The sequence below is a fragment of the Typopeltis vanoorti genome, chromosome 4, assembly GCF_054136105.1.
Source record: "Typopeltis vanoorti isolate ZY-2024b chromosome 4, IOZ_Tvanoo_1.0, whole genome shotgun sequence".
NCBI classification, from domain to species: domain Eukaryota; kingdom Metazoa; phylum Arthropoda; class Arachnida; order Uropygi; family Thelyphonidae; genus Typopeltis; species Typopeltis vanoorti.
In genome coordinates this window covers 13024394-13051844 of record NC_143552.1, presented here as the reverse complement: position 1 = coordinate 13051844, position 27451 = coordinate 13024394, and the positions used below count along the sequence as shown (strand labels likewise).

General features: G+C 35.0%; 1 protein-coding gene across 2 annotated transcripts in view; it reads left to right on the top strand.

Moving 5' to 3' along the window:
- The window catches only part of LOC150107113 (TBC1 domain family member 12-like), a 223581-nt gene that overhangs the window by 127986 nt on the left and 68144 nt on the right, over nucleotides 1-27451 (top strand). For both annotated transcript variants that reach the window (XM_090391005.1, XM_090391004.1), the window contains exons 8-9: nucleotides 9491-9562; nucleotides 18394-18522. In XM_090391005.1, the coding sequence (XP_090247131.1) occupies nucleotides 9491-9562; nucleotides 18394-18522 (201 nt within the window). The remainder of the gene's footprint in view (nucleotides 1-9490; nucleotides 9563-18393; nucleotides 18523-27451) is intronic.

Below are 27451 nucleotides of genomic sequence, written 5' to 3'. Positions count from 1 at the left end.
ACTTCAGCCCAAAGGCCAAGAACTACCAATATAGCCCACCAGGGGCACCATCAGGACTTTAGGAAAACTGTAGCTTCCAGCTTCTGTTCTCATTTGCTGTTATGTAGTACTTGCGTGCACTTGTCTTTGTATTAAGTTCCCAAGAAGATGGCAACGTGACGTTTGCCAAAATATCGGAAAGTATATATTAAAGTTTATTTAATTTATATTTCTAGTCTACGCTGTCAATTCCTTAATTATTAGTTATCATGTCTAACCAGCGTATAAGTCTCTGAACAAGAACTCAGTTAGATAGTTGTGGAAATGTCCAAATTGTAACAGAAAAGAACTAACAAGCCAGATAAAAATGAAGTTAATTCAGAAAATTCAGGGTAAATGTGGTCTTAGAATGACTGGTCTTCCAGATCATTGACAAATTAATACATCTGTATTTGTTGAGGTTGGGAGACTTCTTCATAGCTAATGCTGATTCTAAAAATAGACTCCCAGACCAATAACTTCATTGCAATAAAGTTATCTTTTTCCATTTAATCCTGTGTGAAGAATCATCCAGATCCATTGTGAGTCCTGACTTGCCATATAGATGAACGGAAGTGTAATGTTTATGTTCTTTAGAGCAAATATTAACAGATCTGCCAATCTGTACAAAGTAGGCTAAGTTACAGATACAAAGAACTTTACACTCCAGGGTGTGCAACCAGCATCCATTTTCCTAAGCTGATCCTTAGGAAAATGGATGGATGGTTACAGGCTGGATGTATAGTTTGAAAGTGTTATGGAAGTTACATTTGTGGAGAACTTTAGCTATCTTTTTTGATGTACCTTTTGAATATAAGGGATGGTAATAGTTTTGTGATCTTGTGGGTTGATTGTAGGAGGGGTAAGAGTCATGCAGTACTTTTGTTTTATAGGGATTGTAGCAGGTGGCTAAAAAAAAGTGTCATTTGAACAAGTACCCCTGGATCTAAGTGTTTAGAGCAGGGAATGGAGACTATTTTTTTTTTTTTTAGATGTAATAGTTCAAGGATTTTAGAAATATCGATTTCAGTTTTATCATGTTCTTCAATTCCAGTTTTGGTTTTGATTCCAGTTTTTCAGATTTCTTGATTTTTATTTGTTATTTGACATGAATCTATTATGAATTGATTCTACATGCTCATTTGAAAAAAGCAGTTGTGCTATTTAAATATGTTTGTTAAAATATTGCCAGGCATGACTTCTCTTAGACAGATATTATACTTCAGTTTCTTGATTTTCTATTTCAGTAAACTCTTTTGCATTATATCACCAAGTGCTCAAAATCTGTTTCTTCGTTGCATTGGTGTGTGGGGTTAGGTGTCAGAGTTCAGACGGTGAGGTCATGGGTTCTGAACCCAAACTGGCACCATTATTGGGATACCAACATTGTCCATTTACTTGATTAGTTGCAGACTTTGGCGAGGTGAGCCCTGAATTCAATTATAAATCTTTATTGAGCTAATATTACCTTTAAAAAGAAAAAGGAAAAAAAGCTTTACTTTTGTAGATAGGTTCTGGTATTGAGACATGTTTTAAGATAATTAACAAATTTAATAAATAAAATATGACCCTAGAAGTTTCGTAAGCCTTACTCTGTCAGGGGATATTAGCAAAAGCTGTACAGAAAAGAGACTAGAAATAATTAATTACACATTAGATGTTACAGAACTTCAATTCATACATGTATGAATATACACATTCATATGAATGGATATATGTATGAATTGTGAAGTTCTGATAACATCTAATATGTGTAATTAATTGTTTCTTGTCTCTTTCCTGTACAACTTTTGCTAATACCTCTGATGACTTATGAAACATGTAAGGCTATATTTTATTAAACTTGTTAATTATCTTAAAAAACATGTGGTCTTAATACCAGAAGTTTTTTGCGTGAGTTTTCCTCCATTTTTATATTTATTAATAATAATGATACCTGTTGGATTTCTGATTAGATCAGGGGTCGCCAAACTTCTTTGACCGTCGACCCCTTTAAGAGTTTCTTGACTTTTTATCGCCCCCTCTATTTTACTATTCCATAATTATGACAGGACAAGCAAAAAAGATGCTTATGTGAGTTTTTGGATTGTTTATTTTATAGTTAGTATTTCTTGTATGTATAATATAGTATATATTATTATATTGGCTTAACATCAAAGGGATACTTTTTTGCTTTTGACGTCCTTATTAACATTACATATTTGATAGGAGGGATAAATAATATATAAAATTTAATTTAGATAACAAAATAATAATAATAATACAATCTTCCTATAGGTATATGTAAGATGTACCACGGGGCGGGAACCACGACATCCGTTTATTGGTAAATATGTCATTTTGGCCTACATGATTGGCCTCCATAACTATTTTCATGACCTTGAATCTTACAGGTCCTATTCATGTCACTGTTCTCATGATTCACTCTTATTGCGTTGTCATTCAGGATGGAGGTAATCCAAGTTAACCGAATTAAATATTACCCGTACAATGATGTCTTATGTTTTTCTATCGACCCTGAGCCCGAATCGACCCCTAACAATGTTATACCGACCACTTTGGGGACCACTGGATTAGATCATGGATTACTAATTCATTAATAGCATGCTCCAATGTACTGATGGGCACAAATTCACATGGAGAGAATATGCAAGCAATAGTCTCATCAACTATGTTATTGTTGATGTGATATCTTCATGCAGGTTCAGGACATGAGTAAAGAGGATTTGAAATAGGAAGTGATTAGTATTTAGTTTTGAGCAGGATGGAATTGAATATCATACAAAAACAAACAGGTTATAAGAATGGTTTAAAACAAATAAAAATTCAGTAGCTTTCAGAGGTGAACTATAGGCTGAAATATACAAATATTCAAGAAAAAACTAAAGATTTTGAAATTGATAACTAATCCTTGGAGACTACATGATTGAAGAAAACATTTGAATTTATTCAAGGAGATTAATATGAAGTTGTCTACAAGGATAGAAAAATCAGAATTCTCTGGTAGGCTTGGGAAGTTAGTTAGTCATGAAAAATAAATCAATTTGGCAAAGAAGAGAATTGCACCTTTTTTTTTCGTCAATTTTGACTTAAAAGTATCTTCCCATCCAGTTCAAATATCTAAATTCCTTTTTAGATGCTCCAAAAAATGAATACTCCTTTTTCTCGTCCTGGAGTTTATAGAATCCCTTGTTCATGTGGCCTTTGTTATCGCCAAAAAGGTTTTTCAGCTCAGCTCAGATTCAACTTGAAGTATGGCATGATTATATTCCACTTCATGAGTCTTAGAAGTCTGGTTTAATCAGCTACACCTTAATCAACTAGACACAGAATTCACTGGAATAAAACCAGTCTCACACAGAAGTTATTTTCTACTTGAAAGATTATACAAAGAAAGTTGGGAAGTGCACATCCACTGACAGGACCTCAACAAGAATGACTGTCTTAGACGTTCACAATATTGGGAAGTCATCCTATGCCATGCTCCTCATTTCTGTGTTTCATGAGTTAATAATTATTTGAATTTATTTATTGCTTTGAATTCTAATACTTACACATGGAACTATCCTCCTCCTATAGTGAATGGCATATGTTGTTGTTATAACGTCGTAGTAGGTAATATTTACTTGATATGGATTAACTCCTTTACTTAACTATCTCTTGAATAATTTGTCATATCTCAGCAGCACCTATAATGTGTTTGTCTTTGTCTTACTATTATATACTTCAGTCCTTTAGATTATCATGTGCACAAGTCTGATCTACAAAGGGATTGTCTCAAGGTTAAACCAACTCCTTAGTAACAAAGCTTCTGAAGTTAACTTCTCTTAAGGTTCTGGGAAATTTTATTTGTTCCGCTGCGCCACCCAGAACCCTTAGATTGGAAAAACTTCTCAGTCAAGAAGTGAACCTTCAGATATGCACGTGGTCTAATCTATTTCTATACTAAGTTATCAATTATCAATACCTTCTATAATCAACCATGTTTGCAGTCGTGGTCTTAATTAACAATTATCTCCTGCTTAGATCTGAATAGTTTGAGTGGTGCATCTGATTCTTAGACATAGGCAACCAAATTAATAACAGCAAAAGGTTTATTTAACATAATGATCATCATACAGAATGAAGAACCTTCAATTATCCCTGTACTACTAGATTACAAAGTAAAATCTATGAATATACATCACACAGTAATTAATACTACAAAACATTATGTTCAAAGATTCAAAGCTCTCATTCTTAGATTATAAAACCAATAATGACTTTTAGTTGTTAATCAAGCAGCCTGGATTAGACACAAGTACAATTATAATACATAGCACATATTGCTCACCGACTATGATTAGAATATCACAGTTCTGTCTTAATTTTAGATAGAGTTTCAAAACTTTATGAAGGTCTATGATTCTTAAGTTACAATTACCTTCCTTTCACACATTACTTGATTAAAGGTTTACTATACCGAACTCGAGAATTCCTCATGCTTGTCCTTTCGATTCTTGGATTCCTTTCCTTCAAAACATTTTCTTCCCTCTGTGTTAAGGCTAAAATTCCTGTCAGCTTAGATTGGTCCTCATGGAGTCTGCATACCGATCATCTATGCCTAGAATATTCTTAGCGCGAGGCGATTCTGCATCCATAAGGCACACTACCTGGCCACTATCTTTTCCGACACCTCCAACTTCTATCACCGAGAGAGAGAACAGAGACTCCAGGCAAAAAGCCCTTTGGGGTGGGTTTCCAGCCCTTTTATATCAACCCCTACCAGGACTGCTTGTAACCCTAAATTTTCAACCAACCCGTTATTCCTTTGCATTCATGGGTCTTGCCTTTTCGTAGCATCTTCCCCAAAAACTTAGGTCATCACGTGCCGTATGTGCGCGTGACCGCTTGAAGCAACTTACTAATCCGGTGTCTTTCCCGCATACTTTTACCTTATAATCTCAGTTGGTTATATGCAATTTACACAGTAATTCTTTTATATCATTTCTAACAGAAAATATGTATATAACAAATTCATTGTCTAACATACAATTTAGTAGGTTTTTTTCACACGGGAATATTCACAAGTTTTATACTATAAAGCCTTTTCATCATGTATGTTTAAGTATATAATTATATTGAGCTAATTCATGCTGTGAATTGTGAAAATAAGCTTATGCCAATGCTACATTACAATTGTATACCTACTTAAAGGTTAAAGGAGATGGGAACCTTTCAATTGTCAGTGAAATAAATGAAAATGGGCTTGTAAAATTATTAATTTTTAAGAGTATATCTGATTTTTATTAGAATGGTGATGACAGCAAGTTATGCAAAATAAAGTGTTGTTTGAGGATACCTGACTTTGCAAATGAATCTTCAGATGTGGAGTAGGATTTACTTTAATAACAGAAGGTTAGAGATAAATAGTGCTACCTGTTGTTTATAGATTGGAATTACTTTACATTTGGTAAACATCAAATGATCTTTGAGAATATTTTCATGCAAATTAACTTTGAGAAGGAACAAACAGTCTGCAAAGGAATTAACTTATTAAATGAATTGCATAAGATGCAATCTCCTGTTTGAAAAAAAATTCTTTATTATATTTGGTGGTGGTAGCTCATAATCAAATAACTTGATGATGAATAAGATGTTTTAAAATGAAAAAATATGTAAATTATATGAAAAAAATAAGGTAATATTTGGAATGTATTTATTAGAATGAGGGACTGAAAATTCACTTGTTATTTGTCTCTGGTGAATTACCAGAGACAAATAGCAAGTGACTGTGGCAAGTGGGCAAGTATTTCTGGAGCCCTGCCTCTTCTTAATCAAAAATTCCATATGGTTTGATACCTTCCAAGTCAGCACTGCATGACCACTCTCCCCAGTTGAAGACAATTTTGCCAGCTTTGCTATTAATAGATCTTCTTGATCCTTTGACCAGATTCAACACTCTCAAACCCCAAGTCTTCGCCATCACATGCTGCATCAAATAATTATCTGTTAGTAGATGAATAAATTTCATTTTGTTCCTGCCATGGGATCTTTCCATCTTAAAATCTGTCTTCATATTTGGAGTTCCTCTATAATTATTCTTAATTAGCATGGTGTGTGTGTGGACTAGATAATTGAGTGCCCTGATGGTGAGTATGATAAGTATTGTGTGAATAATGGTTAGGATGGGTCTCCCACATTGAGTCCTCTGATTCCATGTAGATACCCTGTATAATAATAATATTTATTCAAAGTTTTTGTCAAAATTACAAATACAAATCAACTTAATCTAGCACAGTAAAAGATAAGGGTGGAAATATTTAATGCAGGTTTAGATTAGTGTTTGCTTGTAGCTGAAGCATGTGATGTAATTATACTTGTAAAAAAAAAAAAAAAAAAAAAAAAAAAAAAAAAAAAAAATCAGCTAAAGCCTTTTTATTCCCATATATATAGGGAGTAGGCGAGGCCGTTTTTAGCCCTATCTAACTTTTTGGAGACTGAGTGGGCAGTTCTATCTCCACTGGTGCCCAATCAGAGATAGCTGGCCCACGGCTATCACAAATTAAGTAGCATGCAGTGAAGAGTGACAGCTCAACAAGTGCTGCCATCTGGTGGTTCCTAACCCTGACACTCGTATTTAATGTCTGAAATGATGTGGGTTCTACGGTCGATTTACTTGAGTTTACAGGACGAAAAAACCGCTTGCCCATGCCAGAGATCGACTAACTCAGGAACCAGTCAATAAAAGCTTAGAAAAATTTCCTCTAGTCGCTGACTAGACTCGAAATCAAGTCTTCCTTCGTGCAGCCAAGCGCCACATCCACTGAGCTGGAAAATTACAATAATATTTTGACAGTCAAATCAGAAGTTAATTTTATTAATATAATGACTAGGTTTGACGGAAAGAAATCCAAAGGTTTCTTCTTTGATGTCTCATCAATACATGTCCATTAAATAGAATTAAATTATTTTTATTCACTATTTTAATAAATTTTAAATATTTTCATGTTGCATCTATTTATATTAAATAAGTAAATAAAAATAATATATCTACAATGGTACCTTGGTTTGCGAGCATAATTCATTCCGGAAACATGCTTGTAATCCAAAGCACTCTTATATCAAAGCGAATTTCCCCATAAGAAATAATGGAAACTCAGATGATTTGGTCCAAAACTCAAAAATATTCATATAAAAATTATTAATACAAAATACATATACCTTCGTGTACCTTATATATGTATACCTTTTTATATTTTTTTTATTTAAATGTAATATACATAAAGTAATCAAATTTATTAATTACATTACAATTACATATTACAGTAATTGTATTGGGTAGGACGACTTTCATTGTCACTAACGGAATCACTGCTATCTGTTGACTCTTTTTCTTTTTGTGCGACTAACAAGGAACCTATCCAATGACACTTGCTTTTGCCTCCTTTTGAGGATTTCACAGAAATATGACATTGCATTGCCGTTAAACAGATTCATCACTCGTACTGCTACAGCCTTACTCGGGTAGTGCTTTTCTACAAAATTTTACACTGTTTCCCAAATTTTACACACCTCCCTAATCTTGTTTGAAGAGAGGGTTGTCTCCCTCTTTTTCTCCTCCTCCTCAGACGAGATCTCCTCTATAACCTCTTGCTGGTGCACGCGATGCAGATCCATCAGTTCGTCGGTGGTAAACTCCTGGCCATGTTTCTCCACCAGCTCTTGAATGTCATCCTCATTCACTTCCAGTCCCATGGTCTTCCCCAGGGACACAATTTCATCGACAACTGGCAGTTCCTGTCATGAGCAAACCCCTCGATGCAATCGGACCACAGTTTTCTCCAAGCAGAATTAAGGGTTCTCTTGGTGACCCCATCCCAGGCTTTATCGATGATCTTGACGCAGTTTACGATGTGGAAATGATTTTTCCAAAACTCTCGGAGGGTAAGGTTAGTTCCTTCGGTCACCTCAAAGCATCGCTGAAATAGTTCCTTGGTGTAAAGCTTTTTAAAGTTCGAAATGACCTGCTGATACATGGGCTGGAGTAGTGTTGGGAGGAAGGAACTTGACCTTAATAAATGTGAATTCTTCCAGTAAGTCGTCCTCAAGGCCTGGAGGATGAGCAGGAGCATTATCCGTAACCAGCAAGACTTTGAGTGGCATTTTTTTTTCTAAAAGGTATTTCTTCACTGCAGGACTGAAGACCTCGTTAATCAACTCAACGAACAAGATATGAGTGACCCAAGCCTTGCTGTTGGACCTCCACATAACGTTTAACTGGCTCTTCTGCACCTTGCATTTCATGAAGGCTCGTGGATTCTCAGAATGATACATGAGCAGGGGCTTGACTTTGAAATCACTGCTTGCATTAGTACACAGTAAGAGGGTGAGACGATCTTTCATGGGCTTGTGACCGAGCATTGCATTCTCTTCTGCCGTAATGTAGGTCCTCTTTGGCATCTTTGTCCAAAAAAACCCCATCTCATTGCAATTAAAAACTTGCTGCGGCAGGTGACGCTTGGAAACCACAAGCTTCTGGAACTCTGCAACGAATACCTCAGCTACCTTTGCGTCTGAACTTGCAGCCTCTCCGTGCCTCACAACATTGTGGATGCCACTTCTCCTCTTAAAGTTATCAAACCATTCCCCTGCTTGCCTTGAAGCTTTCTTCGTTTTCTGTAGACATACCTGGCAGTTTACTTACGAGGTCGGCGTACAAGGCCTTTGCCTTCTCACAGATCAAATTCTCGGTCACAGTATCACCTGCTAGTTGCTTTGATTCTCTCGTGACTCCTTTTGCTACATCTAGCCCCCTTAGTTCTTCTTTAATACTGTGTAAATCATTGACGTAGACTTATAAAATTTTGCGATGGCGGCCACTTGCATACCTTGTTCGTGCTTCCTGATTATTTCCTTCTTAACTTCCACCGTAATCATCTCCTTCTTCTTACTACCTTCTTTTTCAACTTTTTCTTCATTGGGGTCATTGTACAGTCACTACATTTGGACACAAAATAAAAAAAATGCTTTACGCACACACACGTGGTCACAATGCTAGCACGAATGTTGACCATACGAATGAGGTATGCCAACTGAGACCAAGCATGCGAGACGATTACCCACAATCCCGAGCGACTTGTGATCACGTGATGCTCGGCAGACAAAGCGTATAAGTAATACTCGTATTGCAAGACCTCACTCGTTTATCAAGTTAAAATTTATTAAAAATTTTTGCTCATCTTGCAAAACACTTGCAGACCAATCCAAGGTGCCACTGTATATATATATAATGTAAAATAAAATATAAAATAAACAGTTTAAGAGGTATTTATTTACAGAAGTAATAGATGAAATTACACTTCTTTGCAAAAAAAAGTTAATAAAAATAGTATTTATTTACATAAAAATAAACAGGAAAATGTGCAAAAGGATTTAGTTATAATTGAGAGAAATGACAATTATTATAATAACAGTTTTTCTCCCCATTCAGGGCAGACCTTATCACAAAACATTAGAAGGAGTTCTTGGAGCTTATGTGATATATAGACCAGATATTGGTTATGTGAGTAGCATTTTGACTACTTATAAGGTTATTCTATTTTTGTGAATTTTGTGGTATTAATTCTTATAGAATTTTTTTCACTGTTTAATATAAAATTAGTGCCATTCTTTTAAAAAATATTTATAAAATAAAAAGTTCGTAAAAGTAATGTAGTATATCAAAATTACTCTTATATGTTTTAAGTACCATTCAGAATGTAATAAATTTAATTCTGCAGTAAAAAAATAAATTTTGAATGATCATCATTATTATTATATAACAAAGGTCATTTCATAATATATCATAAAATGAGTCTTGTGTTTTTGGTTATCACTTTATAAGGTGATAACTAACAACACATTTATTACATAACTGTTATGCTTGTAGAAGGTACTGTTTCAAACCAAAGGCGCTTGGCTATTAGTTGAAGCTGAAAAGAACAGTTGCAGAGGTAACACTGATTGAGTAGAGTTAATGGTTTATTGCTGATTAAAAATTTCATACTTTGGACATGCTGTGAAAAGTCAGTACTCGTCACATTTCTATGAGAGAAATTTGCTTGAGTATTTTTAAAGGACTATGTACAGTAATAAATTTGGGTGGGGGGAAAGACTGTTGTCATTCATAAATCAAAGTTAAGAACTGAGAGAATTTGCAAAATATTACTTTAATAAGTTATCTTAATCTAAATTGTAATAATTACATATACATTCATGAAATGTGTTTGCTAGTCTGATTTGCTAAGTGGATAGTATATCTATGTTCCAGCCTGAAGGTAATGGAAATCTTAAGTAATAGATTTTCATTCCATTGAGCTTAGTGAGACTATCACTACTTATTTTGGAGACTGTGAAGTTGAAAAAGTGTGTGTTGTATGCTCTAGCACAGTTCTCTAATTATAATAAATTTACTTTAATCCTTTATCCAAGTGTATGCAAACTTTGTTTGCACCTGAAAATATCTTCAGGACTGAGGTAAGGTAGTGCAACTCCAAGCAAAGGTGGACCAAGCTCTCATCACTCCTTGTCTCAGTATCTTTCATAATGCAAAGCACATCTCCTTGCAGACATATATACTGCTATGGGAAGGGCCACTACTCAGACCGGTTTAAACCTTTATTGAGGTCTCGTCAGTGGGAGGCAGACCCAAACATGGAGATACTAAGGCAGAAGCAATAGGAGAGGTCATATTTACCTATAGGAGTTGCCAACAGGTGTACCACCTTATTATTTAATTACTCTGGATTTAGAGAAAGCTGTTGGAAGTTTATTTTTCACTTGATTAGACTATAATAAATTTAGTTTAATCCTTTATCAAAGTGTATGCAAACAAAGTTTGCACCTGGAAATATCTTCAGGACTGAGGTATTTGTTTAACACCAGGCAACTCTGAGCAAAGGTGGTCCAAGCTCTCATCACTCCTTGGTCCACCTTTGCTCAGAGTTTCCTGGTGTTGTACAACCTTACCTCAGTCCTGAAGATATTTTCAGGTGCAAACTTTGTTTGCATACACTTGGATAAAGGATTAAACTAAATTTATTATAGTCTAACCAAGTGAAAAATAAATTTCCAACAGCTTTCTCTAATTATCTAACCCTTAGCATATATCCTTGTTACTAATATTTTTTTATATATTGATCTCGTACACAAGAGGTAGGAAGGACCTATGAGCATATCAATACTGTGTCCGGGATGTAGGTGAGGACTCAGAAGGTTAACATAATTGTTAAACTTCTGAGTCCTGATAGGAAAGAGGTTGAAGTGAATTTGTAAGAGATATATCATCTATGAGCCAGATTGCTCTTCTCTGGTCAGCATCAAAGTCAGTTTACTGACTTTTTTTTTATAGAGTGTCAGATTGTAGTTGTTTGGAAATGCTTCTTGCAGTACAGAGAACAGGTAAATGTAATAAAAGAGGAAGAAGAAAAGCGGGTTCCATGTGTTTGCAATTGCACAATAAAGGAATGCTGGGCAGCTGCTGGTTTTGTATTAACAAGCACAATAGAAAGTTGAGGAATGATGGTTACATGTTCAGTGGAGCAGTGACCATTGAAGTATTAGTACAATAGACACAGAGCTGAAATTTGCATCTGTGAGATAGAGGTTAAAGTGAATTTGTAAGAGATGCATCATCTATGAGCCAGATTGCTCTTCTCTGGACAGCATGAAGAATTTTTAGAGATGTTTTAGATGCTCCACCCAAAACATCTGAGCAGTATTCTAAGCATGAGAAAATTCGGGATTTGTATATAGATAAAAGACTGTTTGATATAAAATAGCATCTTGAACAAAAGAGTGTGATATTTTTTGGATACTGAGGAATCTATTAATGTGATATGTTTGTGCCAGGAGAGACTGGAGATGAACTTTGGTCCAAGCAAAGAAATCAGATCTTATATGGTAATTTGTTTATTACTGAGGGATAAGGGAATGTGAGCTGAGATTTCCTTTGTGAGAGAAGAGACAAGACTGAGTTTTGGTGGTATTGAATGTTGACCATATTGTTCTCACCCTTTTGAAAAATAAAATAGTACATACATCAGTGTTTCAGGTACTAGTTGTAGATGATCTCAATGCTTGGGATATCTGCGCACTGCATAGTTTGTCAAATGAATAGGAAGAATGGAGAGCACTGTCATTTGTGAAGCTGTGGATAGGATTGGGAGTAGGTCATTTATGTAAATGAGTGCATTAATGGTGAAGCCCAAAAGAGGGAGCCATCAACCATGATTATAAAGATTTCATGCTTTGACTAGTTTATCTCTTATTCCTTATAAATTTATTTAGTTGACTTCATACTTTACTAGCTTTGTTAATTTTGTTGTCTGTTTCCATATTTCATTTGCAATCTTCACTGAAAATAAGTGGTGCTAGTGTCGCGAGTGAACATAGTGGTAGATTTGAGCTATGCTAAAGACCAGAGGAAGCTGGCAACCCAGTTATAGAGAGTAGCAGGCTTTGATGCCAGACACACTCAAAACCTCTTGAAATGTTGAGCAGTAGCATGAATTTCTTTGAACCTTTACATTGCACATATCCAGTGGTGGATGATGTAAGCTAAGAGGTAAGCTGTGGATCTTGAATGCTGAAATCCATACTGGCAGCTGTTAATTGGTGGGTCTCTAGGTAGTGGAGAAGTTGGCTATTGATGACTTTCTCCATTATTTTGAAGGGAACTTAGGTGATGATGGTAGTTGGTTGGTAGTGTGACAGTAGACCTCCTTTTTTTTTTTTTTTTTTTGAATAGGATAAATGATTGTCCTTCTCCTCACTCTTGTTTATCAGTGCAGGAGTTTGAGCAAAAAAGCAGTGCTAGGAGGTCAGTTTTATCTTTGGGTGAAGTAACATTGATGCCAGCAGAATGAGAGAGAGAGGTGAAAGTGCAGGTGAGCAGGCGTTGCATGTAATGGCCTTAGCAAGAGACCAGAAGGCATGGCTTTTGTTTAATCAACAGTCAAGTTTTTTGCTGTTGGCCTTTATTAAGTTGGATTTAGATCTGCTGATGACTGTTTTGCATTTGCTATGTGCCTTGGTATAGGCAAGATATAAAGCAGTAGTTCTTGATGCGAGCCACCTGCAGTAAGCTGAATTTTTTTCTTCAGCTGCTCTGATGCACTTTCTGTTGAACCTTAGCTTGGAAAGCAGACAAGGATTCTGGGTAGAATGGGGGATGAAGGATGATTTCTGTAATTGTTCAGAGTGGATGTTAGGGATCAGATGATTGAAAGGAGAAGTTCCGGAAGTCATCTCATTTGATTCCTCTGAAGTTTCAGAGAATGCAATATCAGGAGTGTCTTGAAGGACATTCTGTGAGAAGAGACATGTGCAAGATTGTGGTCTGAGAGGGGACGTGACCTCTGTGTATTTAGTGGAAGAACTGATTAAAAGATCCATAGTATTGGGTGAGCGAAGAGGGTTATCAGGAATTTGTGTAGGTAGATGAACAGTTTTTTTTTCATCAGTTCAGGTTATTGCTAATGGCAGAGATCCTTCTCCTCCCATCCAGCTTGGTCAGTCATGATGTTGGGAAAGGGTTGCCATTTGGAATTATAGACATTGAGGTTGCCTAGGAGGGGGTGCTTAAGGGTTAAAGCTGTATAACTGAGAGGAGACCTCCACATAGCCTTTAAAGGAATGCAGAGAACAAACCAGGGCTTTTGACCTAATGTCCAGTCCTCACCTTCTCATGGTGCATCCTGTTAGGTATCTGCCTGGATACTGAATGAACAAAGATGCGCTGCCAATTTGGGATTTAGCCCACCAAATTGTATTCTTATTGGCTTAAACCGAAATATAAATTGATGGTACAATATGACAGAATTTCATGCCAGCTGAGGCATCGCCTGGTTAAACAAGGCATATTTTATGTTCCAACATAAAATATGCACAATTCACATGGAGAGAAGAGGCAAGAAATAAAAAAAAAAAGTCTCATTGACTATGTTATTGTTTATATCAGTGGTTCTCGAAGGGCGCACTGGTGCACCCTATAAGATTTCCGGGTGCACCCTGTGGTATTCCAGAGAAATATGTGTCCAGATATAAAAATATAGTTAATTATACTATTATACCTTTTCATTATGGATGTACCGCTCTTTTTGTCAACACATCATTACTATGTTGATTAACAGCAGTTTTTCTTGCAAAGAGAACAAGAATATGGTTTATTCTTGTTGTGTATATTACTTATTTTAAAAGTGTTGGAAGTGGATGTTATGTGCATATTACTTATTTTCAGATAAATACACCCAAATAAAATGGACAGATTGCTCAAAAAGAAGCGTGATATTGAAGAATCAGATTCTGGAAGTGAGCAAAAGTTAAGTGCAAGTAAGAAAGCAAAATCGCGGCCTACTCGCAAATATAATGAAAGTTATTTAAGCTTTGGTTTCACTTGGACCAGAAGTGAAGCTCATCCTTTGCTGCTATGTTTAGTATGTGGATGTAAAATGGCAAATGAATCATTGCTTCCTAGTAAATTGAGTAAACAATTTAAAACTATACACTCTAATTTACAAGATAAATCTGTAAGTTTTTTCAAGAGATTGTCTGAACAGCAAACAAAAGCGGCAAATTCTTTTAAAAGTATAATGACTGATTCTGATAATGCTCAAATCGCTTCATATCAAGTCTCAGAACTGATAGCAAAAAATATGAAAGATCATACTTTAGGTGAGTCACTTATTTTGCCTGCATGCAAAAAAAATGGTCATGACAATGCTAGGAAATGAAGCAGCAATGAAAATAAGCAAGATTCCTCTGTCCAACGATACAGTTCATAGGCGTATTATAGAAATGTTTTCTGATATCGAGAAAAATGTATGCAGTAATAAACTTCAGTATTCAAATTTTGCATTGCAAGTTGATGAGTCAACAGACATTACTAACAAGGTGCAACTCTTAGCATTCGTCCATTTTATTAATGAAGATCAAATAGTAAATCAGTTTCTTTTTTTGCAAAGAATTAAGTGTGTCTACAAAAGGTGAGGACGTTTTTAACATTTTGAATAGCTATCTTGATAAATGGCAGTTAACATGGAAGTCGTGTGTAGGCATTTGTACAGATGGAGCCCCTTCCATGGTAGGCTGTGTTAAGGGCCTTACATCTTTTGTAAAAAATACAAAATGAGAATATTATCGTAACTCACTACTTTCTTCATAGGGAAGCCTTGATGGCAAAAACATTGGGAGAAAAATTAAGAGAAGTTTTAGATCAAGTTGTTCAGATGGTAAACTTTATTAAAACAAGACCTGTCAAATCGCGTTTATTCGAAAAGCTTTGTATCGATATGGATTCACAACACAAGCTGCTTTTACACACTGAGGTGAGGTGGCTGTCAAGGGGGAAAGTACTAACCCGTGTACACGAGTAAGTACGACAAGAACTTCTTGCGTTTTTTGAAGAGATGAAACAATTACATTTTTGTAACCTCCTTTGGTGCGAATTTTGGACTGCCATGTTACAGTATTTGGCCGATATATTTCAGCAGCTCAATATTTTGAATACTAGCATGCAAGGGAAAGAAGAAAATATTCTCACATCCACTGACAAAATGAAAGCGTTTCAGAAAAAACTACAGATTTGGAAAAGAAAAGTTGTTGAAGGTAATTTGGAAATGTTTCCATTGGTAAGTAACACTTGCATAAATGAAATACTTCCAATAATAGTTGAACATTTAACAAGTTTAGAAGAAAAATTCTTATTTTCCATCACTTAACACTGAACAATACGATTGGATTAGAAACCCATTTATGGAAACTTCAAGTGATTTTGGTTAAACATTAACAGAAGAAGAACTGGCAGCTATATCCACTGATCGTGGATTGATGATTAAACATAAGGAATTGTCTCTTGAAGCCTTTTGGACTTCTATAAAAGAAGAATATGTGTCAATATCTAAAAAAACTTTGAACATTTTACTACAATTTTCAACATCATATTTATGTGAATTAGGATTTTCTACCCTCACCACAATTAAGTGTAATAAGAGAGGAACTCTTCAATGTATTGACGAAAAAATGAGAGTTTGCCTTTCAAATATATGCCCAAACATTGAAGCAGTCGCTAGGACACATCAGGCTCATGTTTCTCATAAACACAAGAATGAATAAACTTAAGGTATGTTTCATTTTATTTTTTTTTTATCGCATTATTTTTTTTTCTGTAATATTTGACTTAATTATTATAACATATTTCTCAGAAATTTGTATATAGTGCATGCGCCTACAATTATTTGTAGGATTTTAAATGCACCCTGACTTCAAAAAGTTTGAGAACCACTGGTTTATAGTGATGTTTTCTCACTAGTGCAGGACATTAGAGTGTACAGAGGATTTGAACTGGAAGTGATCATCATTCAGTCTTGAGTAGGATAAAATTGAATTTTATATTGAAAAGATGAACATGTAAGAAATTTTTAAAGCAAATAAAAGTTGAGCAGCTCTCAGATGTGAACTGTAGACTAAATTACACACTCATTATTCAAGAAAAAATGAGTTTGATAACAGGAACCCAACCTTGGAGATTCAGTGGCAAGCCTTGAAGAAAACCCTGATTGATTCAACCAGAGAGGCATGTGGTGAAGTTGTCTGCAAGAATAGAAAAATCAGAACTCCATGGTGGACACAGGAAGTTAACGAGACAGTGAAGGAAAAGAAGAAAGCATATCAAAAGTTCCTGGCAAATAAGTCAGCTTGTGCTCTTAGAGAATACAGAGACAAATATAAGAAATCTAAACACTGTGTAAAACTAGCTAAACAAAAGTCATGGGAGGACTTTGACAAGAACATAAAAAATAAATATCAAGAAGGTGGTAAGATATTCTGGAGGCTGTTGAAAATGCTTAGAAATGGAGAAAAGAGTGCTTTTAAAGGAATTAGAGATGATAAAGGTGACATGAAAACTGGTGAAAAAGATGCCCTTAATGTATGGAATAATTACTTCGAAAAATTGCTAAACAAAACAAACAGTTACAGCACAGTAGTAAAAAAATACTCAACAGCCATGCAATCAGGAATACATATCCATTCTTGAAGTAGAAAAAGTTACAAAAAGCCTGAAATGTGAAAGGCAATGGGAATAAGACGATATTCCCATTTTTAAAAATATGAAGTAAAACTGAATGTGAGAATTATAGAGGTATTTCTGTACTTGAGTGTTCATGGTAAGATTTATGCAAGTATACTTGAGAAGTGGTTGAGAAGGATAGCTTGGTGAAGAATGGTTTGAATTTTACTATGGGCATGGTTGTTTGTGATAGTCTTTAAAGGGAAGATGAATTTCATTGCTTGATGTGAGACAAGTGCCCCACTTATTTGGAGGCCTGAAGCGGCTTGAAAAAATTCCATGTTTGGTTTCTAGAATTTCTATAAAAAAAAAAAAAAAAAAAAAAAAAAGTAAATAATGCAAATAACCTTTCTTTTACTGTTGTCCCCACCCACAAAATATTATTTTGTAGGTGGGGCCAACATTAAATATAAATAAATAAATAAACAGTGCTCATAGATTTACAAGAATGGATGGTTTGTAAAAGCCCTAGACAAGCGATATAGCTCTTTGAGTTTTATAGGGCTGTCTTGATTTTTTTTTCGAAGCCAAATAAGCTTGCAGTATATACAGATTTATCAGAGAATCCATAACAAGAAACATCAGGAAAGCAATCAAATGCTATCAGTAGTAACAAAGAAACTTGATATTCGTCTAATTAAAAAAAATCTGTGTGCATAGCTAGTATGGCTATTGTTTAAACAGAATCATGATGTTTGATGACAGGAAAAAGACTTAGAGAAAGACCATGATTTTATTGAATGGATGCATGAATAGTGTAGGCCAAAATGTAAGATCAGATAGTTGCACACATATAACAAACAGCAGATTAATTTGGCAAAATCTTATTCATAGGAAGTTAACAATGTAAACTATGTAGTACTGCCATGGTATCCTATATACCCTCTCAAGGTATATATCAGGATTTGGTATGTGTAATCATTGTAATTTGCTGATAATAATTTGGTAATTTTTAATGTCAGACTTATTCGAGAATAGAATAGCTGTTTTACTAGGAATCTCAAATCCTCAGTACAAATTTTTTTTTTTTTTTTAAATCTCTGCAGATTGTTATCCTTTTAACTGCCATTGATTATCATACTGATTATTATGTAATACTTGCAATTAAACAAAAAAAAACATTTTTATTTAATCTATATCTAATAAGAAATGTTGCTAAAGATCCTTGAATGTGTGCATTATAGGACTTTTAATGAAGTAGGTGTTTTATAAAACCTATATAAATTTTGTTGTTCAGAATTTATATAATTACTAGAAAATTGTTCAATTTTTATATGCTCTTGCAGGTTCAAGGTATGTCCTTCTTAGCAGGTATGTTGTTGCTGAATATGGAAGCTGTCGATGCCTTTATATGTTTTGCAAATCTTCTAAATAGGCCCTGTCAGTTAGCTTTTTTTATGGTTGAACAAAAAATGGTAAGAAAAAATGGGTTCAGAATTATTACACTGTTTTAATGTATAAATTTCTCATTTGCAATTCCTATATAATATAGTTAGTACTGATAGCATTATGTGGTGGCACTAATAACATTGGTAGCATAGTTGATAGTGAGAAATAATGCTCTTTGTTTAGAAAATACCCAAGTTTAAATTCTATCGACATGCTCTAGATAGAATCACATGCAAGGCCTTTTTTAGCTGAAAAAATTAGCTAATTTCATACAGACAGTGGATGTCTTTGCAAGTGTGTGAGAGGTCAAAAAGCATATGCATTGATAGAAGGATAGGATTAACTAGCTTCTCATTACCAGGACATTTTCCCATTACTTAGCCACGACATGCTGATGTAGCTGAAACACTGTTATTAAAAAGGACAGTTATTTACATGGTTTCTTGAAATGTGAGTGGAACTCATTTCAAGAAACCATGCACATTTTAAGTGAGGCAGTGTATAGTCAGTTGTCATTATAGCACAGACCACTATAACAAACAGTAAGTCCCAGCCATAGCTTACTGGGTATAATATAATACTTGGTAAAGGAAATTTGTTAGATTCCACAATACATTTAAAATAAATAAAAAAAAATAAAAAAACATGGTCCTTGGACTTTAGGAAACTTGTCTTGTCTTGTCAGATGTCATCTCCTTCCAGGAGGTTGACTACCATGAGCTTCCACCATGTACGGTTTTGTGCTTCTCTTTTACATTCTTCATAGGAATAGGACAAAAAGGTCCAGTCCTTAATAGTTCCCATCCAATCTGTTCTTTGTCTTCCTCTTCTTCTTTTTCCTTGTATCATTCCTTCTAGAAGTGTTTTCTTGTAGGGATTCGTATGTGACCAAGGTAGGTGGTTTTCCTTTTCTTAATGGTTTTCAAACAGAGTCCTATCTTCTTCAATCATCTCTAATATTTCTAAATTAATTTTTTTGGCAGTCCATGGGACTCTAAGAATTCTTCTGAGGATCCATATCTCAAAAGGTTTTAGTTTATTGAAGTTGAAATTAAGTCCATATTTTTCACTTAGTTTCAGCGTCTCTTCTAGTAGGTTTTGAAGATCTTTTTATTTTCAGCTAGCAGTACTGTATCATCTGCATATCCTAAGTTGTTTATATTCCTGCCTCCTATGCCGACTCTTTTAAATTCCTCTAATTGCTGGAAGATATTTTCAGTATAGAGGTTAAACAATATAGGGGAAAAAACACGGCCTTGTCTGATACCCTTCTTTACTGGGAATTCCTCCGAGGTTTCTCCTGATGTTTTTATTCAGGCAGTTTGCTCCCAATTTATAGACTTTTTTATAGATTTATCAGTAATCTGGTATCTTTACCATCTACTCCTAATTTTCTGACCAATTTGATTAGTTGTTTGTGTTGTATATTGTCAAAGGCCTTTGTGTAGTCAATAAAACATAAGTAGACTTCTTTTTGCTTCTCCAGGTATCTTTCAATAATAGTTCTAATTGTGAAGAGTCCTTCTCTAGTTCCTTTATTTTCCTGAAAACCAGATTGTGTTTCATTAATTTCCAATTTGATTTTATGTTTATTTCTTTCTAGGATGATATATATCATAACTTTTGCTATCTGACTGATCAGACTGATTGTTCTGTACTCTTCACATTTGGTTGTCTTAGATTTTTTAGATATTGGTAGGACTGTAGAGTGCTTAAAATCTTTTGGCAGGTATCCAGTTTCGTATATTTTGTTACATATGTCAGTCAGTGATCTTATAGCCTTATCATCTAAAGCCTTTAGATATTCTGCCGTAATTCCATCCATTCCTGGAGCTTTTCCTGGTTTCAGTTTCCTAATGGCATTTGTTACTTCCCAAGTATGAATAGTTAGCCCCCTCCAAATCTTCTTGCATCGGCTTATCTATTCTATCATGATTGTAGAGTTCCTTTGAATACTATACCCATCTATCTCTTATTTTGTCTTTCTCCATTTGGAGGTTTCCACTCGTATCTTCAATGCAATGAGAGCCTACCCTCTTGCAAGATTTGCTAGTTAGCTCCCTAACTTTTTCATGAAGTTCTCTGGTTTTGTGCTTTTTGTCCAAAAGTTCAATTTCCTTGCATTTGTTGTTGAGCCATAGTTCTTTTGCAATCCTATATTCTTTCCTGATTTCCTTGTTTAAGTTCTTGTATTCAGGATGATTTTTTTGTTTCTTTCTTTCTTCGGTTTTCAGTATCTTGTCATTCATCCAGGGTTTATTCATCTTCTTCTCAAATTTGGGAATTGTTTGTTTTGCTGCCCTTTTTTTTTTTTTTATGCCCTCTTTAAATTTCTGTCATCTATCCTCAATCTCATCTTTAGGGTAAGGATACTTGGTGGAATCAGGAATGTTAACAGCAGTGGATTGTGCCAGTTTCTTTAAAAATTTATCTGGTAATTCTTGATTTTTAAGGGAGCCAAGATCATATTTTTCTATGTTTATAGGTTTCATTGTTTTCTTTAATTTTTTTGCTGCTTTAATGACCAGGTTGTGGTTTGATCCAATATCAGCCCCTGGGTATATTTTGGCTTGTAAGATGTTATTCCAGAATCTTTTTTTAATCATTATATAGTCAATCTGGTTCCTACAGCTGTGTCCGGGACTTTTCCATGTGTAAAGTCTTCTAGGCGGTTAGCTAAATAAAGTATTTGTTATTACCAGATTGTTTTCTTCCCAGAACCGTATTAATCTTTCTCCTCTTGGATTTCTATGTCCCAGGCCCTGGTTTCCCATGCAGAAAGAGATCTTTTCTGAGCCTACTTTAGCATTTTGATCTCCCATAACGATCATCTGATTTAGCGTTGTTAAGTGCATTTTGAATGCCTTCATAGAAACATTCTACATCTTCATCTGGGTAATCAGAAGTAGGTGCATATATTTGGACAATAAAAATATTAAAAGGTTGAGCTGCAATTTTTAATGCAATTATCCTGTCGCTTATGGGCCAAAATCCAAGTAAGGATTGCGCAATCTTATGTTTTGTACAAATGCTACTCCTACTCCGTTCCTATGACTGTCTCCACATGAGTATATAATTGAATGGCTCTTTCTGTTTATTATTCCATTATTAGTCCATTTGACTTCACTGATACCAGCAATTCAATTTTCATTGCTTCAAGTTCTTGTATAAGGTTATCTAACTTCCCAGCTTCATGTAAGGACCTTACATTCCAAGTTGCAAGCCTTAAGAGAAGATTCTTGGTTTACAGACATGAAGGATCAGGAGATACCCTCGTTGGAGGGTTTAAATTATCTTTTGTTATATGCTATTTTCATAGTATCCATCTTACGTTCCTGAGTTTCTTTCTCTTCTTCCCTGTAATGTTTCCAAGAGACAAAAGTTGCAGAGGGTCCAACCTTGTCTCTATTGCTTAAATCCGGCATGGTTCTCTGTTTCATGGTTTACTACGGAAGGTGGTGAGGTTCCTGTCTTTTCCACGGTGACCGACCACATCTCTGTTTCTTTCTGAGTGTGCCCGGACTATGTCACATAGTTTGCTGTCATGCCTTCATTGTCAAATTAAATTTGGATCATTTGCTAACTCTGCCATTCCAATCTTCAAGTGCAACAAGGAGGAGATCTCCTTCACTACAGCATAAAATGCTGATACCCTCACTTAGTTTTGCATGCCGGTCGAGGCACGGTCCCAGGGTGTGGCCTCTGGTGCGCTCTACCAGCTACTTGGAGCCATAAGTGAGAGTTGCATGAGCAGTGGGGACCAATTCCACTCAGCCACCAAATATTTTGATGCAACTGCTGAGGAGGCAGAGGTACTACCCCTACAAACATGTTTCCTAACAAAGGAAACTTGACATGTTTTAATTACTCTGTCCTATACTAAAACATCCTCTTTTGGTTTTTTCACCATTCTTAAGAATGGTGAAACAATAACATTGACAGCTTTTGTACATAATTCTGAAATTACTATTTTTTAAATTTGTATACTTATGAGATGAAGAGGAGGCTAAAGGGCGATTGATTTTTTTTTTAAATGAAAATTGCTACTCTAACACGGTAGCACCTCTCAGCAGCCTAGGATGTAAACTGGGATCTTAGTGTATCTGCATCTTATGTACATAGGAATTAAATTAAATTCCTTCACTGTGGTAAAACTAGCCTGTCAGACCATGCAATCCAAACATGTTACAGAATTAACTGGAAAGGCTTGAAGTCCCTAAACTTCACCAAAACCTAGTTTGAAAGAAAATTCAAGGAAGCTTGTAAGATGCTGATTCATCATTCTGAACTTAAAATCTGATGGATTAGTAATTCCAAGAATCTGGAAAACCCATCTGCAACATATATAGCATCCTGAACAATGATGGTAGAACCTCAACACAAGTAAACCTTAAGATAACAGAACTGTAGAGATGCATTTGATGTAGTTCCGCTATAATTTTTTTAATCATCCATATATTATTATACTTTATGTATAAAACATTTTTATTTTATTTTGTTTATGTATTTATTTAATTATTATTTTTATTATTTTTTTTTGCCAGAGGTCAGGAAGCTATTGTAAGCTAATAATGTAAGCTATTGACAAAGCATTTACATTTAGCTTACTTTTGTGTACTGTCATATTATATGTATGTTTTCCTGATGATAACCTTAATACAGAGGTCAAAACATCAAGTGTTATTTTCTTAATTGTAAGTAAAGTAATTGCTCTAATGTACTTGCTTTTGTCTCTATATATTCTACACAATGAATTTTGGAGTTCCTTAGAAGAACCTCATCTGTTTTTAATTCCTTGTTTTGGTAACACCAACTATGTCGGTATATCTTTTGTCTCCATATATTCTACACAATGAATTTTGGAGTTCCTTAGAAGAACCTCATCTGTTTTTAATTCTGCAATCTGTATAGCTTCCTGAACATGATGGTAGAATCTCAACACAAGTAAACCTTAAGATAACAGGTCAGTAGAGATGTTTGATATAGTTCCATTATAATTTTTTTATTTTTTCTACTAATTTTCCACTAATTCTTCTACCAGCTGCCTTCTTTCTTCTAATGCTTTAATTTCCTGGTAGCTTTATTGAATTCTGCTGATGTCAAATTTGATTTTTTCCACTAAATTACTTCTTAGCCCTTCTTCACAGCCAGCATTATTTTTCATCATGTTGTACCATGACATTCAGTCGGCTTGGTTGGCTGAATAGTTAGTATACTTGCTTTTCAGCCAACAGGCTGCAGGTTTGAATCCCACTATTGGCATGGATGTTTGTGATTGTCTTTAGGTGGGAGATGAATTTCATTGCCCAGTGTGAGACCACTGCCCAGTTTATTGGAGATGTGAAGTGACTCAAAAGTTTCATGTTTTCAGTCTTTAGAGCAGGGTTTCTGGACTATGTAAAAAAATAAATTTTAAAAATACAATATATAAATTGATAAAAAAAATTAAAAAAAATAGGAAAGAAAATATCCTTAGCTCGCCCACAGTACAAAATGCACTGTAGATTAGCAAACAACGCGCGTGCACACACACACACACACACACACACACACACACACACACACAGGTGGTCCTCTGGTTATAGACGACCTGACTTACAGCGTTCCATACTTATGAATGAGCTCCCAAGGCTCCCCATAAGAAAAATTAATAATTCGGGAACTAGTTTCTTTTGCGCATGTAAACAAACCCACACTTTTCCGCATTATTAAAGCAGCTCTTCCTATTATTTGGAAGTCAAATTTAAGGGCCTTGGTCACATTTGCCATGTTTGAAGATTGGTTCTTGAACTGTTTTATTCTTGCTGTGGAACATTATTGTTCTTAAAAGAAAATTCCCTTTAAAATTTTGCTTGTTCTGGACAGTGCTCCTGGACATCCAACATCTTTAGATGATCTTCACCCAAATGTAACGGTCTTATTTTTACCACCCAACACTACATCGTTACTACAGCCAATGGACCATGGAGTCGTTTTTGAATTTAAGGCTTATTACTTACAGCGTACATTCCTGCAAATAGTCAGGGCTCCAGAAGATGATATGATTGCCTTGAGAGTTCTGAAAGAATTATAACATCCATGATGACAGCAAAAAATTGCTAATTTTTGGGAGGAAGTGAAACAATCAACAGAGGGGTGTGGAACAATGTGCCCTAAATTCTGTGATGATTTTCGTGACTTCACAGATGACATCACTGAAGCCAGAAAACTGTAGTGGACATTGGCAATGCTCTGCAATTGGACATCAATGAAAATGATGTCATTGATTTCCTAGAGTCCCATTCACAAGAATTAATCAATGAAGACCTTAAGGAGATAGAGAAGCAGCTGATAGGAACACGAAAAATCAATAGATCTAGACCCAAGAGAGTTTACGACAAAGGAATTAGCTGAAGCCTGTCATCTCATTGCTAAGCTTGGGGAGCAAGATCCTAACGTTCTCACTAACTGCACGTAAACCTTTGTAACATTACAAAGGTTTACCCTGCAGTTAGTGAGAACATCAGCTGCTAAAAGGCCATTTATGATAAAAGAAAGAAAAAGGCTGCAAACAACCCTAGATAACTTTTTCAAGAAACCAACTTCAGTGGTAAGCTCCCCTCCTCCAGAAACAGAATGAAATCCTGATTCTCTAGCACCAGTTCCATCCTCTCTAGCATCATCTCCATCATCATCAACATCGATTAATGTTAACCTACCGTCTTGCCTCAGAAATGCCCCTTCTAGTAAGCAAGACATTGATGCAACCTTTAATATTCTTTTTTTAAATTTCTCCTATCTCCAATCAAAACTTTTTGTATGAGTTTGTTTTTATGTTCTGTTTGTTTGAATTAAAAGAAAGGGCACAATAGTTTCTGTAACTTATTATTATAGTACAGGGGTATTATTATTACAATATTACACTGTATTATTACTACCACACGTGCGCTGTTCATCAGGGATCCGAGTTACATGCAAATCCGACTTAAAGATGTTCTCAGGAATGTATCTCATTCATAACCCAGGTACTGAATTAATCTAAATGGTATTTTATCTTAGCCAGTATATGGCTGTTTGTCTGAAAGGATTCTTTTGTAACGTCCTCATTTTCCTGTTCCATTGCATTCAAACTTCTATTAGTCCTCAGTCTATACTAATGATGTTTAACAGAATATAAAATGAATTATTTCTTAATGTGATTAATTTTGCAAACATGATTACTTAGATTTCACTGTTACTTGTTGTATTGTGTAAAGAGGAAAGTTAGAATTGTACTGGTAAAGAACACATATTGAAAGTTTCTTGCAAATTTTCTTGTGTGAAAGAGAGAGTACAGAAGAAAATGTAAGAAAGCTAAATGTAAAAAGTTGCTAAACAAAAATCATAAGAATCGTCATAATCAAATTTCTGATATGTACCCTTAGGGGAGGTACAAGACATGTATCCTCAACAATTTTCCTCCAAATCAATATGTTATCTGTCAAGAACTTTTTTTTTTTACTATATCAATAATCAACTACATCAATATCAAAATATCAACTGTATTAATAAAACTTTTTACTGTATCAATCCACCTATATTTTGGTCTTCCTGTGGGTCTTTTACTGTCCACCTGACAGAGAACACTTATTTTTCTAATCTTTCCTCTCCTATTCTGTTTAAACGACCATACCACCTGAGATTAGCTCTGCTAATCTCAGGTGGTATGGTTCACTTAAATGGTCCTGAATGCTAACAATGTCAAGTTCTTTCCTAATATCCTCATTTTTAATATGATATTGCCATTGATGCCATCTATGTTCATGCCCCTAATCATTCTCAGGACTCATATCTGTGCTTTCTAGTCTTTGGTGAAGTGTTTTATTTCTAACCCAACTCTCAGATTCATAAGTTAAAACTGGTTTGAACACTGTCTTATATACAGCTAATTTAGTCGATACAAAATTAATAATGGAAAACTCACGTACAAAGATTATTTGATAGTATAATTTTCGCCTGTTATACTATTAAATAATCTTTGTACGTGAGTTTTCCGTTATTAATTTTGTATCGATATGTCTACTCACGGTTTACCTCTTTTAAAAGCTAATTTAGTGTTTTGACTAATTTCTCTCTTATTCCATATAAATTTATTCAGTTGACTTCCTACCATTACTGGCTTAGTTGATTCTGTTGTCTATTTCCATATTTAATTTACCATCTTCACTAAAAATTGTGCCTAAGTAGCTGAATTTTTTTTTCTTGTTCTATAGGTTCAACGTTCACGATGCGGTTGATATTTTCAGTGCTTCTGCTTATTTTCATTGTCTTTGTCTTGTTATTGCTGATTTAATACCAAATTTATTACAATGGTTATTCAAATTAGTCAGGGAATCTTGCAGACTTGCAATGGATTTATTTAAAAGTATAACATCATATGCATAAAGCAAAGAGCTGAGATTAACATCTCCAATTTTGATATCCAGTTTAATACTGCTTTCCTTCATAATGTGATCCATATAGATAATGAACAATAGAGGGGATAATGTACATCCTTGTCTGACACCAGATTTAACATCAATCCATCTTCCTGCACTTCAGTTCTAACTGCTGACTTACAACTCAAATAAAGATTAATAACATTTTGAATAGCTTTTCTCTTGGCACCTTTTCATATGCCTTTTGTAGGTCTACAAAACTTAAATACAGATCTTTGTTATATTCATATGATTTGTCGTAAAGTGAAAGTCTGATCCAGACAGCCTGTATTTGGTTCTGAATCCAGTTTGTTCTTCACCAAGCTTCCCTTTCACAATCCTTCTCAATCGTTTCTCAAGAATCCTTGCATAAATCTTACCAGGAACATTCAGTAGGGAAATACCTCTGTAATTCTCACATTCAATTTTATTTCCCTTTTTGTGGGTACTATGAGAGTTCTACTCCAACCATCTAGAATTCGTCCCTCTGTCCAGGCCTTCTGAACTATGCAGTGCAGCC